General features: G+C 40.0%; 1 protein-coding gene across 4 annotated transcripts in view; it reads left to right on the forward strand.

The window, feature by feature from the left end:
• The window catches only part of NRP2 (neuropilin 2), a 125,134-nt gene that overhangs the window by 28,399 nt on the left and 83,350 nt on the right, over positions 1–13,385 (forward strand). For all 4 annotated transcript variants that reach the window (XM_075829838.1, XM_075829839.1, XM_075829840.1 and 1 more), the window contains exon 2: positions 626–803. In XM_075829838.1, the coding sequence (XP_075685953.1) occupies positions 626–803 (178 nt within the window). The remainder of the gene's footprint in view (positions 1–625; positions 804–13,385) is intronic.

A 13,385-nucleotide genomic window follows, 5' to 3' on the forward strand; every position in this document is an offset into this window, starting at 1 on the left:
CCCTTAATTTAAAATGGACCTGTGAAGTTCCCTTTGAGGTGTGCATTGTAAGAGCTATAGCCTAAATAATGTGAAGGTAAAGCATATAATTGAATAAAACAATACAGAAAGAAAATGTCAATTGGGAAAGTCTTACAAAAGCATAAACAATCATGAATATATAAAAATAAAGTGTATGTATATGGTAAGGGACAGCCTACAGTGAATATTTCATTGTTCCGTAAGTAGAAGAAAGCTGCCGCTGCATTTGCAATTACGAATAGGTGTGTTTCAATTTGAATGTCCCTGGTGTTTTAAATGGAAAAGTGTTTTTTAATTTGAAGTTCCCTGGTGTTTTCAATTGTCAATGTACTGTTTCTAGTTTGATAATAATGCCACAGTCGGTTATTATCGAGTAGCATTTTGCTACACTAGGTGTTGTGCACATTCTACACAGCAAGTCTGCTTATTAAGATCTAAGCTTCTAAACTTGGTAAAGATCATTTCAAGGGTGGGGAAATAACAATTTGGGGGCAACAGTAGATTATTAAAATAGAATTCTACCCAAAACGTTGTGTTTGATATTGGTTATACGAGGATTTACATTGAAATAAACTTTTTTTATACGTATCTCTTCTGTTTCCAGTGAATACATGTGGAGGACGTTTAAATGCCAAAGTTGCTGGTTACATCACCTCACCGGGTTATCCGAACGACTATCCTTCTCATCAGAACTGCGCGTGGGTGGTGACTGCACCAGAGCCGAACCAGAAGATAGTGCTCAACTTCAATCCCCATTTTGAAATAGAAAAACATGATTGCAAGTAAGAAATTGTTTTTTGTAGGGGTGCAGCTAGAGGGGGGCTAAGTGTCTGGGGGCTTGGTTTGGGGGATTGTCAACAAGCCACTTTGCTTTGGCTGGCATATTTAGATACAGAGATGGGGCAGCACCAAACTGAACCTTTTTCCCGGGTTGATGGAAAGCCTAGCTACGGATTTGGCTTTCTGTTCAGCTATTAGAGTACTTCAACCAAATAAGCTTATGTGAAATACACGCATACACGCGCGCGTGTGTGTGTGTATATATATATATATATATATATATATATATATATATATATATATATATATTTTATATATATAGATATATAATTTGTGTAAAGGTTATGTGTCATCCAGGATGATTTAATATTTGGCGTAGGCTCGATGATGTCATTATTCTATAGATTAAGCAGAAGCCTTGTATGACACGCTGGGCTGCGGTTTCTCTGGTCCCAGCACTAAGCTATTGATCAGTATTGATCTCTCGTCCTCACTGGAGAATTTCAAGCACAGCATGAGAATGTCGATTCCCACTACTCGCAATGCACTATTTAAAGCATGTGCATTTTTCCAATCCCCAATTCACAAATGAAGTCATCACACAAATCCACCTTTTAAAGGCTCCAGAAGCGTATTAAACTTGCAGATATAAATTACTTAACCCTTTCATTCCATTCAAAACTATGGTATTGCAATAGTAGTTATGCAACTGTATACGATCTCTTATACATTCACTTGCAAGAAACAAAGGAGTATAGCGGCATGGTCAGAATGAACATTGTGACGTGAACTAGCCCTGTAAGACATTTTTTTTTGTCAGGGAATGGGTAAACTTCACTGTCTTCTCTAAATGTGTTCTCATGTTTGAAAACCGTAAATCTTAAATAATGAATGCCCTGACCCATATATGCCAGTTTGCATCTGTATGTTTTTCTGAAATGCCAAGGCTCATGGTTACTAAGTAATAGAAGGCTTATTCAAGAATGGTGTGGGATATGGTCCAATTCATGACCTTTGTAAGGGATTATTTATATTTTACATTATTGTTTGCTTCCTATTATTATGTAATATGCCTCTTTAATAGGAAAAAAAATGATATGGTTGTGTATATAAAGGGTCGTAAAAACCATATACATGTTTTACTACTTATAAAGGCTTTAGGGTATTCTTTCATCTGTACTTTCACGATTGTAATCTTCACGTTCAAGCAGTTAAAATATTGAAACATGTTATCTCCTAATGGCCATTCTATTGCTGGCCCTTAAATGCATATAATAATAATTTAACAGATAAACAGCCAGTTAAAAAACAGTGATAAATACATCGCTGATACTAAGGTGTACAGTAAATGCATGATCCATAAAATGTTTTGGTGTGAGGTGCTAACGCTACCAAGCGAGGCTAAAAACGAGGTGCAAATTATTATTTTACGCAGCTCTCATAAAAGGGTGTTAATCAATTCCCAAAATTAATTAGTGAGAATTGCAGCACTGAGAGGTGCTAAGAACAAAAGAAAATCTATAATGAATGTAAAAATGTTATCCTAGATCTATGCAGTTCTATAGTTAATGCCAAGAAATACTTCATTGCTCCATTTTGCTAGAATGTCTTTACTGCTCATTAATAAAACAAATACACACATAGAGCAGAATGATATAAATAGCATCACCTTCTGTAGCAACTTTATATATATATATATATATATATATATATATATATATATATGTGTGTGTGTGTGTGTTTATTTATTCTGCAACAGGACCGCACAATTTACATGAAAGGGACACTGCAGGCAAAACTGATATACTCTGTAATGGGCCTGAAGGGGCGGTGCATGACACAGGGAATCTCTTTGATCTATTTTTAATCCTTGTCTTATGCATCGCTCCTTCAGGGCCTGCACTAGGCATAGCCCAGAATATTAGTTGTGCCCAGAGTACTCCTTTAAGTAAACATAAATACTTCAAAACACCATATATTTAATAACCAAATGTTCCAGTTTACATTCAATGTTCTACATTTACTAATGCTGTTAATAGTTAGCGTAAACTTAGACCAGGCAGACACAAAATGTGCCAAATTTAGCACAGTGGCGCGTGCTATATGGTAGTTTCTGTTCATCTGTTGTGACCGGTTAGACAATTTTCTCTTCCTTACATCATTTTTGATTTGGCTTATTTTGCGCCAGAATTGTGTGCCATTTTTTTTTAATGCACATTGGCACATTTAAGCCAAATACCTCTTCAGAACACTTTTAAAAAGTGTCAAGTGAGGTTCACACATCAAAATTGCTCCAATGTTTTTCCAAAACTTGGCACATTTTTTGTCATTTTCTAGACCCAGACACTGCACCAATGTAGCTATAGACCATGTCCTAATCATGGCGTTCTATAACCAGTTGGTGATTGTACCTAAGATTTCATCAGTGATAATGTTTTTTATTGTCTTAATTGGGATCATCTCACAAATTAGTTGCAGCGAGGGTTTGTAGGTAATGATGGAATTTTCATCTTTTTACTTGAAATTAAAGATTTACAGAATACTTCGCCAACTGGTCAAACGTAAAAGCTATTAAGTCTCAGGATGTCAGCCCTAGGAACCCATACAGCAGGAAACACATAGAAATGTTTGATGGTAAGCAATATATCATGTCTAGAACATGCTTACCTACGAAGGCATGTATACAAACCTATGACAACCCCTATCACAGAACAAGCAGTTTGTTCTTACATGTCTCTCTCACGAGTGAAAGTCAAAAATACATTTACGCAAAATCCACTGGGCTTTGAGTTTGATAGCTGGCTGCCAGGTTGGCGGCACAGCGTACGCACAGCATTTAGGATTGAATTGACCCTTCCTGTATATTTATGGTACGTCAGTGCCTGTCTCTAGGGTTTTGGTAGCTCACATTCTCTAAATTACACTTAGCTTTTAGGGAAATCTGTAGAGATGTGTGTTGTCTAAACTTCCCTAGCTCATCCTGATCATGGCAGAGACTTCATCAACTGCATTAACAGAACTCCCATTAATTCTTTATTATAAATGTTCATCATACCGAGAGCTGCCACTGCACCACTTGCACTTTAGGATCTATTGCTTTCATGGCAGTTCAAGGAAGATAAAGCCACTCAGTAGAAATGAAGAAATAAAGGTTTCTCTCCATTGGAAATGTTATTGGTCTTAGAAATGGCTGTGATTGAATGTCATCACGTCTGTCATGTTACCTCTGATATTTGATCTCGACGGAGGTTGCTGGATGAGTGAGTTCATGGGCGCTGTTTGCCTGTGAGTAGGTATGGACACTGACATTTTAACCATTGTCCAGGCAGAGCTTATATCAAAACCCTGGAGCTCTCCCCTGGCTGTCTATTCACCCTCACTCTTTTATTGAATGCCGGGAGGAGTGTGGACGTCTAATAAAGTATCTCAGGAAGTAATTGATTCCTTACACTCCGGGAATTCTTCTGCCTTGAGGGTCATTGAGGCTGAACAGAATGCAATAGAAGGTGAGAATTGCCTCTAAATACACCTGGATTGGATGACAGGCTAAGTATCTAAAGTCAGAGTGGCATTAACTCCCAACTGAAGAGACACTGGTGGACAAATGGAAATTACGTTGTATTATTACTATTTGCAGCCCAAATAGGACACGTTCCGAGGAATCTTTAGAGTGGAATTGTTGTTGCACTAGAAATGACATTTCATTCTGGATTAGGATTGGTAATCCTTCTGGCCACTCACACGTTCAAGCAAATATCATCCTTTAGTTTTCCCCTTCTGTCAAGTTATAAAAAATTCTGTTCACTTAACCATTTTGCAGTAATATCCAGTTTTGGGAAAAGGTTGGTAACTACAGTATGACTACTATTACAGCAACTGCAGGGTCTGACATCCAGCTCTAAAGACACTTGAATGATAACTGGCGTGGTACATCCCCAACGTCTCTATCATAGCTAAGCAAATTTGCCATTCAGGAGATATGGAAAGTCTGTTAAAGACCTCTGGGTAATCTATATTGGCAGCCTGTTGGTTACCACCCAGCTTTCATAGACCTAACTAAAAACCAGCTAAAAAAACGGATTACTACTTGAGGGAATCCAAGAATTTTCAAATGTACATTATTATAGGGCAAAAGCTTAATGTATGTGAAATCACCACCCCCATGCTCCCTCGGTTTTCTGAAGAAAGTGGCACTACGTCTACTAATCATCTTTTGCCTGATTTCTTGCCCTCTCTTTTGATGCAGAAGGATGTTCCAAATCTGGCGCTCTGGATTAAAAACTGTAATTAAACTCCAGTTTGAGCACATTTATAGACATGATTTTAGGGACAGAAATAAGCTTTAATTAAAGTGTATAATGTCTGAATGACAGTTTTCAGAAAAGCCAAACTTAAACACAGGCTTCATTCTCTTAACAGCTGACAGCATTTAAGAAGTCTTCCTTTTGTTGTCCCATACATTGCAATCATCTCAAACATTCAGCATGACATAGATTAGTAATGTCTTGATAGCAGAAATATACCCTTAGCACATGCAATGTGTGGATCCTTCTCCCAGCGGTCACAGTGTAATAGCTAGAAGTAACGCTCGCTATATAACGCGCTCACATGATAGCTGATTATGAACTGATATCATCATTCCTACATCCTAGCTTGTCATGTGCAATGTGTTTCAGTGAAGAGTTTTCCTCTCTTTATCTCTCTTCCTCCCTGTCTCTGGCACTGGCTGATAAGGAGTAATATCAGAGCCCTGTTTTAACAGCCGAAAAAGGGAAAAATTAATCCTGTCTCTGCGTGCCCCACTTTACTGATATGTATAGAATCGATATAGGGGGTTTTACACTGGGCGATTATCGGGCAGACGAGCATTCATAGAACGTTCGTTGCCGATAATTGCCCTGTGAAACAGGGCAGCGATCAGCAGATGAACGAGCGATCGTAGTAACGACCGCCCGTCCCCATCCGTGTGACCGGAGCAAACGAGACATCTTTGATCGGCGCTCGCTGCACCAGCCGGTTATTGGCCGGTGTAAAAGGGCCTTATGTCTTTAGGTTAAATATAGCTATAACTATTACATCTGCTTGTTTGTGATTGGAATGGGTTCTCTATCAGCTTTCTGTAGATGTCTCTTAAAAGAGAACTCACACTTCAGATTATGATAGAGCATATTTAATGCTAGAATACAGGGCCCCAATGTCTCTCATTTGTTCCCTTTATTTGAGTAATAATAGTTATTGGTTGTAGAAGTTTTTCTAATAACTGTCAGGAACTGATGACTTTCAGTAACAACGCCTTCATCTTCCTTCCCTAGTGCTGCAAATAGAAAGCCCACAAGATTATCCCCTAACTTCCCCTTGCTATTTAGGTCAATGTGCATGGACAGTGATATGTGATTTTTTTTATTTTATCATAATCACAATTGATATCAAGAAGTCTTCAACTCGTAGTAGTCACTACCCAAAGTTAGGAGAGCATCGTAGAGATATATTGGGTTGAAACTATAAGGGTATGTTCACACGCAGTGACCAAAAACGTTTGAAAATACAGAGCTGTTTTCAGGCAAAAACAGCTCCTGATTTTCAGAAGTTTTTTGAACAACTCACGTTTTTCGCTGTGTTTTTTACGGACGTTTTTGGAGCTGTTTTTCAATGGTGTCAATGAAAAATGCCTCCAAAAACGTCCAAAGAAGTGTCCTGCACTTCTTTTGACGAGCTGTCATTTTACGCGCCGTAATTTGACAGCGACACATAAAATAAAGGCTCGTGGGAACAGAACATTGTAATTCCCATTGAAAGCAATGGGCAGATGTTTGTAGGCGTATTAGGGGCGTTTTTTCAGGCGTAATTTGAGGTGTAAAATGCCCGAATTACGTCTGAAAACACTGCGTGCGGACATACCCTAAGGGTATGTGCACACGATAACTGCAATTACGTCTGAAATTACGGAGCTGTTTTCAGGAGAAAACAGCTCCTGAATTTCAGACGTAAGTGCATGTACTCGCGTTTTGCGGGGCGTCTTTTACGGACGTAATTTGGAGCTGTTCTTCATTGGAGTCAATGAAAAACGGTTCCAATTACGTCCCACGAAGTGTCCTGCACTTCTTTTGACGAGGCTGTAATTTTACGCGCCGTCTTTTGACAGCGACGCGTAAAATGACGGGTCGTCGGCACAGTACATCGTAAAGCCCATTGAAACTAATGGGCAGATGTTTGCCGACGTATTGGAGCCGTGTTTTCAGACGTAATTCGAGGCGTAAAACGCCTCCATTACGTCTGAAAATAGGTTGTGTGAACCCAGCCTAACATTTTAAAGACAGTCTGTCATCACATTTTCGCCTCCCAATCGCTAATATGTAATATGCTAATCGTTTTTCAAACAAACCTATGTTGTCCAAGTCAGCCCACTGTGAACCATAAAAAGTGGTTTTATTCCTCCAGGTGCAAATAAGCACCGAAGAGACCTACAATCCCGGAAGTGTCCTGCATTCTAAGCAGAAACCATGTAAAATGTTGGACACCTCCAGGATTGCAAGACTCTTCAGTGCTCATTTGCATATGGCACTTGGAAAATTAACAGCTATTTTTTTGGGTTCACGATACGCTGACTTGGGCAACATAGGTTTTTAAAAAAAAAAAACTATTATCCTTCCCTATATAGCGGTATTAGTAGCTTGGGAGATGAAAATATAATGACAAACTCTCTTTAACTGAGTTGTTTAGTATTAGAAAACATCGCTGCTTTCTTGAAAAAAAACAGCGCCATACCTGTTCACAGGTTGCATGTGGTATTGCAGATCAGCCCCATTCACTTTAAGGGTATGTTCACACGGCAGCCTCCGTTACGGCTGAAATTACGGAGCTGTTTTCAGCAGAAAACAGCTCCGGCATTTCAGACGTAATGGCAAGTGCAGGCGCTTTTCGCTGCGTCCATTACGGACGTAATTGGAGCTGTTTTTCTATGGTGTCAATGGAAAACGTCTCCAATTACGTCTCAAGAAGTGACAGGCACTTCTTTGACGTGGGTGTCTTTTTTACACAGAACATCGTAAAGCCCATTCAAATGAATGGGCAGATGTTTGCCGGCGCATTGGCCGTATTTTTGGGCGTAATTCGTGGTTAAAACGCCCGAATTACGTCCGTAAATAGGGCGTGTGAACATATCCTAACACATTTCCGCCGCAGCCATTTTTATTTTTCTATCAATATTGCCGTATGAGGGCTTGTTTTTTGTGGGACGAGTTGTAGATTTCGCGCCAGCATTTATTCTACCATCTAATGTAGTGGGAAAATGGAAAAAAAAGTATTTGTGGGGTGGAATAGGAAAAACACACTGATTCCTCAATATTTGTGGGTTTTGTTTTTACGTCGTTCACCATAAAGGTAAAAACGCATGTTAACTTTATTCTGCGGGTCAATACGATTACGGTGATACCAAATTTATATAGTTTTTTTTATGTTTTATTACTTTTACAAGGAAACAACTGATTCTTAAAAATAAAATTTTAGTTTTGTCGCCATATTCTGAGAGCCATAACTTTTTGTGGTTTGAGCAGTATGAGGACTTATTTTTTTGCGGGGTGAGCTGTAGTTTCTACTGGTACCATTTTGGGGTACATTTTTTGTGGGAGTTGAAGTGACCAAAAAATAGCAATTATGACGGTTTTCATTTTTTACGGCGTTCACCGTGCGGACTAAATAATGATATATTGTAATCGTTCAGACTTGTACAGATGCGTCGATACCAGTTATGTTAATTTTTTTTACATTTTTTTTACATTGTGCTTAAAGAGGCTCTGTCACCAGATTTTGCAGCCCCTATCTGCTATTGCAGCAGATCGGCGCTGCAATGTAGATTACAGTAACGTTTTTATTTTTAAAAAACGAGCATTTTTGGCCAAGTTATGACCATTTTCGTATTTATGCAAATGAGGCTTGCAAAAGTACAACTGGGCGTGTTGAAAAGTAAAAGTACAACTGGGCGTGTATTATGTGCGTACATCGGGGCGTGTTTACTTCTTTTACTAGCTGGGCGCTCTGATGAGAAGTATCATCCACTTCTCTTCAGAACGCCCAGCTTCTGGCAGTGCAGATCTGTGACGTCACTCACAGGTCCTGCATCGTGTCAGACCAGCGAGGACACACCGACACCAGAGGCTACAGTTGATTCTGCAGCTGCATCAGCATTTGCAGGTAAGTAGCTACATCGACTTACCTGCAAACGCCGATGCTGCTGCAGAATCATCTGTAGCCTCTGGTGCCGACACGATGCAGGACCTGTGAGTGACGTCACAGCGTGATCTCTGGAGAACACTGCTGTGTCTGCACTGCCAGAAGCTGGGCGTTGTGAAGAGAAGTGGATGATACTTCTCGTCAGAACGCCCAGCTAGTAAAAGTAGTAAACACGCCCCGATGTACACACATAATACACGCCCAGTTGTACTTTTACTTTTCAACACGCCCAGTTGTACTTTTGCAAGCCTCATTTGCATAAATACGAAAATGGTCATAACTTGGCCAAAAATGCTCGTTTTTTAAAAATAAAAACGTTACTGTAATCTACGTTGCAGCGCCGATCTGCTGCAATAGCAGATAGAGGTTGCAAAATCTGGTGACAGAGCCTCTTTAAGGGAAAAATGGGAAAAGGTTTTGTTTTTTTGAACATTTAATTTTTATTTTTTATGTAATTATTAAAAATACTTTATTTGACTGTTTTTTATTTTTTTTACTTGTCCCCCTAAGGGACTTGAACCAGCGATCTTTGGATCACTTCCATGATATACTGCAATACTAATGTATTGCAGTATAATGTGATACTGACTCCTATGAAGCCCTGCAGGAAGAGTACACGGATATCAGGCCCCCAGGCTGCCATGCCAAGCAATGGCACGTTGCATGGAGCTAGCCCCCCAATTTCTAATTATTTGCTGCGGTCGCTATTGATAGCGGCATTTAACGGGTTAAATTAACGGGGTCGTGCTCGACCTGGATCCAGCTCGTTACCCTGAAGTGTCGGCTGTAACACACAGCCGACACACTCATTCTATGGAGCGGGTTCAGCCTGTGAGCCCGCTCCATATTCCTCCACCCGACGTGCTCCGTAAATATACGGCGGATGTCGGGAAGGGGTTAATAAAGCCAAGCTGCAATACCAGACATAATCCATGGACAGGTGTGGCGCTGTTTTTGGAAGAAAGTATCCTTCTTTTTTTAGTACTGGACAACCCTTAGGCCTGATTCACACGAACGCTGCGCATCTCGGACGTGAAAAACTGCAGTTTTTCACGTCCGAGGTGCATCCGTGCTCAGCGCTGCGGGATGCGATGTCACACATCCCCCATAGTTGAGAGTCTATGGAGGGATGCGTGAGGTGTGAAAAGATAGGACATGTCCTATTTTCCGACGGACCATTGAATAACATGTCTGTGGGACGGCCGCTGTTTGAACGGCCATCCCACGGATGTTTAACATGTTCGTGTGAATCAGGCCTTATATTGCTATTTTACAATAGGGATACTATCGAGGTGTAACTTGTAGCCCTTGGGCCCCAATACAAAACGTGAAACTGGGCCCCACACCAGCTAGCTGCCATTTGTAATACAGTTTTTTTCTTTGGCGTTTTGGCTTTCTCCCCACCCCCAATAGCTTCATTGCTCTTAGCTATATCACAGGTAGTCGTCGTTGCTACATTACAGAAAAGATCAAACCCCTGACTTTATAGTGTGACAGGTGACTCCTAAGGCTGGGTTCACACGACCTATTTTCAGACGTAAACGAGGCGTATTATGCCTCGTTTTACGTCTGAAAATAGGGCTACAATACGTCGGCAAACATCTGCCCATTCATTTGAATGGGTTTGCCGACGTATTGTGCAGACGACCTGTTATTTACGCGTTGTCGTTTGACAGCTGTCAAACGACGACGCGTAAATTGACTGCCTCGGCAAAGAAGTGCAGGACACTTCTTTGCAACGTAATTTGAGCCGTTCTTCATTGAACTCAATGAAGAGCAGCTCAAGATATACGAGTGTCACAGACGCCTCGTATATTAAGAGGAGGAGCATTTACGGCTGAAACGACGCAGCTGTTTTCTTCTGAAAACAGGCTGTCATTTCAGCCGTAAAAGCCAGCTAGCGTGTGAACATACCCTAAGTTTTAAATGAGTCAATTTCTGCTTTTTTTGACTTTAACCACAATGTTAACATTATACATCAGTATGTTTATTATACATGTGTGTTTTTATTTATATGAAGTTCTACAAGTTTATATAAAAAAAAATCAAACACACAACGTTTACTTTATTTATTAAAGGCGGTATTTATTATATAATCTAACTGAAATAGGTCCTTAGGACAAAGCGCTTGCAGTCCCTCTTCATAGTATGTCCAATCTCAGCACTGCAGCACTGTTAGCAGAAAAAAGCAAACACAATGTTCTGCAGTCAGTGCTCTCAATTTGGCAACATATTTACAGGGTCAAATTCTGAAGTCACATTTCAAGTTCAAGTGCTTGCATGCAGTAAAGTCATGCAGGGAAACAATGTGTGTCAGGACACGGCATAATAACCGTAGACATATTTCTTATACATTTATGCGCATGTTCACTTGCAGACTGTAAAATAACATTTAAAAGTGCCATGGATGGATAGACTGTGGAGCTTAACATCTTATTTTCATGCCCGAGGCGCACGTATGAGTGGGGAGAGGAAATATTCCCACACTGCTTGAGCTGTCTAGCAGATCACTCATCTTTCAGGAGATTGTTCAGAAGATAGCTGCTGAGTGAAAGGAACTCACAGACACAGGACACAGTACAGCTCTGTCATCTGCAATCCGGCTACAGTCACATCTCCATTCCCATGCAGAGGAGCAGAGCCGTCCTGGGTGTTGTGCTTCTTCTTCTTCTTGCCCACCCTCCGTGAAGAAGATCTGTACAGTTGTCTTACAAGACAGTGTCATTGTAAGCAAACAGTTCAGGAGACCAGGGAGTGATTGAGAAAGACACTTACAAGGTGTTACTGTGTCATTCTCAGCAGTTGAGATGTAGGGAAAGATGTGGACATGGACAGCTGTCAGTAGATTTAACCCTTGCTCCTACATCAGGTTAGAAAAAGATTGTGTGGTTAACTCTAGTAAAGCAAATCTCTGCCTCTGCCGCACAAAAGTTCATGTATTATTCAGCATTGGAGAACGTCTATAGATCATTTTCTTTGTAAATATTTAGCAGCACATTCAATATCTAATTAAATCTATAATAGATTATTGCACATAGAGGTCTACATATATATTATTCATTAAACATTTTTGGACTAAATGTATTCTCACCATTTGCCAATATGTACTCAGTCTTATATGAAGAATGGAAATAAGTGAAATGTCACCAGGCTACCAGAACATATTAGTGTTAGAGGAAAATGAATGCATCTGCATTGTGGTGATCTATAATACACAGCCGTACATTTACACCATGTAATCTCCTAATCCCTGTGGTTGGAGCAGCAGAATAGAGGCAGTTTGTAGCAACACAAGGCAGGATATTCCTAAACGGGGTACGTACTGACTTCTGCAGCGTTGCCAGGGCCCAGATATCGTGTTTTTATCCTGTTCTTTTTGCCAATCCTGATGTGACCTCTTCTACTTTCTTCAGATTTAGCAGACTAAATGTATCTATCATAAGGGGATGTTTTTAGTTAGGATAAAGCATTCTTGAGAACACTGATAAAAGTAAAGACATCCAAACGGATATTAAAGACAAAAATGCAGCAGTTTGTACAGCACTTTCCTGCACTAGTTCCAACATGACACTCAATGTAAACCATATGGCTCTGGAGGGATACAAGGGAATGAGTCCAACCTTTGGAGAAGTTTCTAGTTTTAGTAAAGTGCACAGAATAAGCACAGTGACTTCATAGAAGTAATTTCAGATTGATGATGTTACTACTGCAAAAAGCTTTTTAGATATGTTAAAGAAAGTCATGCAACTTTTTGAGCTAGCCAGATAGCGCTTGTGCACTGGATTCAACTACGTTTTCACGATATTGTATACATGTGTGTCTAAAAGGAAAAAAAGTAATTTAAAGAGGGTCTGTTAACTCTCCTGACATGTCTTGAAAATACTTGTATTCCCCAATGAAGTAACAATGCTGGAGCATCTTTTCTTAGAATTCTGCATTATGTAATTCCTCTGTTATTCCTCTCGGAAATGTAAGAATAAATTGACAACTTGGTGCTACCATTCCTGTTGTCAGTGGGGTGCAAACCTACACAGTCTGACACTGTGCAGGTACAGATTTGCCAGTGTCAGTGTGTAGGGAGAAGCCCCATTGACAAGGGGAATGGTGGTGCCCTGTTTTCAACTTATACATACATTTCCAGAAGGAATAATGGAGGATCAGCACAGGAAAAGATGCTTTAAAACTGTTATTTTATGGGGAATGCAAGTATTCCCAGGAGATTTAACAGGTCCTCTTTATGTATAAGAAATGGGAATGTTCATTATTGTCCTACCTGTAGATTACATTTCTTTGGTAGTGTCTAACTTTTTTACAGGTTGTTCTTTATTTGAAACCGTCTGCTCTTAGTTCTAATG

This window comes from Rhinoderma darwinii, chromosome 6 (genome assembly GCF_050947455.1).
Source record: "Rhinoderma darwinii isolate aRhiDar2 chromosome 6, aRhiDar2.hap1, whole genome shotgun sequence".
Lineage (NCBI taxonomy): Eukaryota > Metazoa > Chordata > Amphibia > Anura > Rhinodermatidae > Rhinoderma > Rhinoderma darwinii.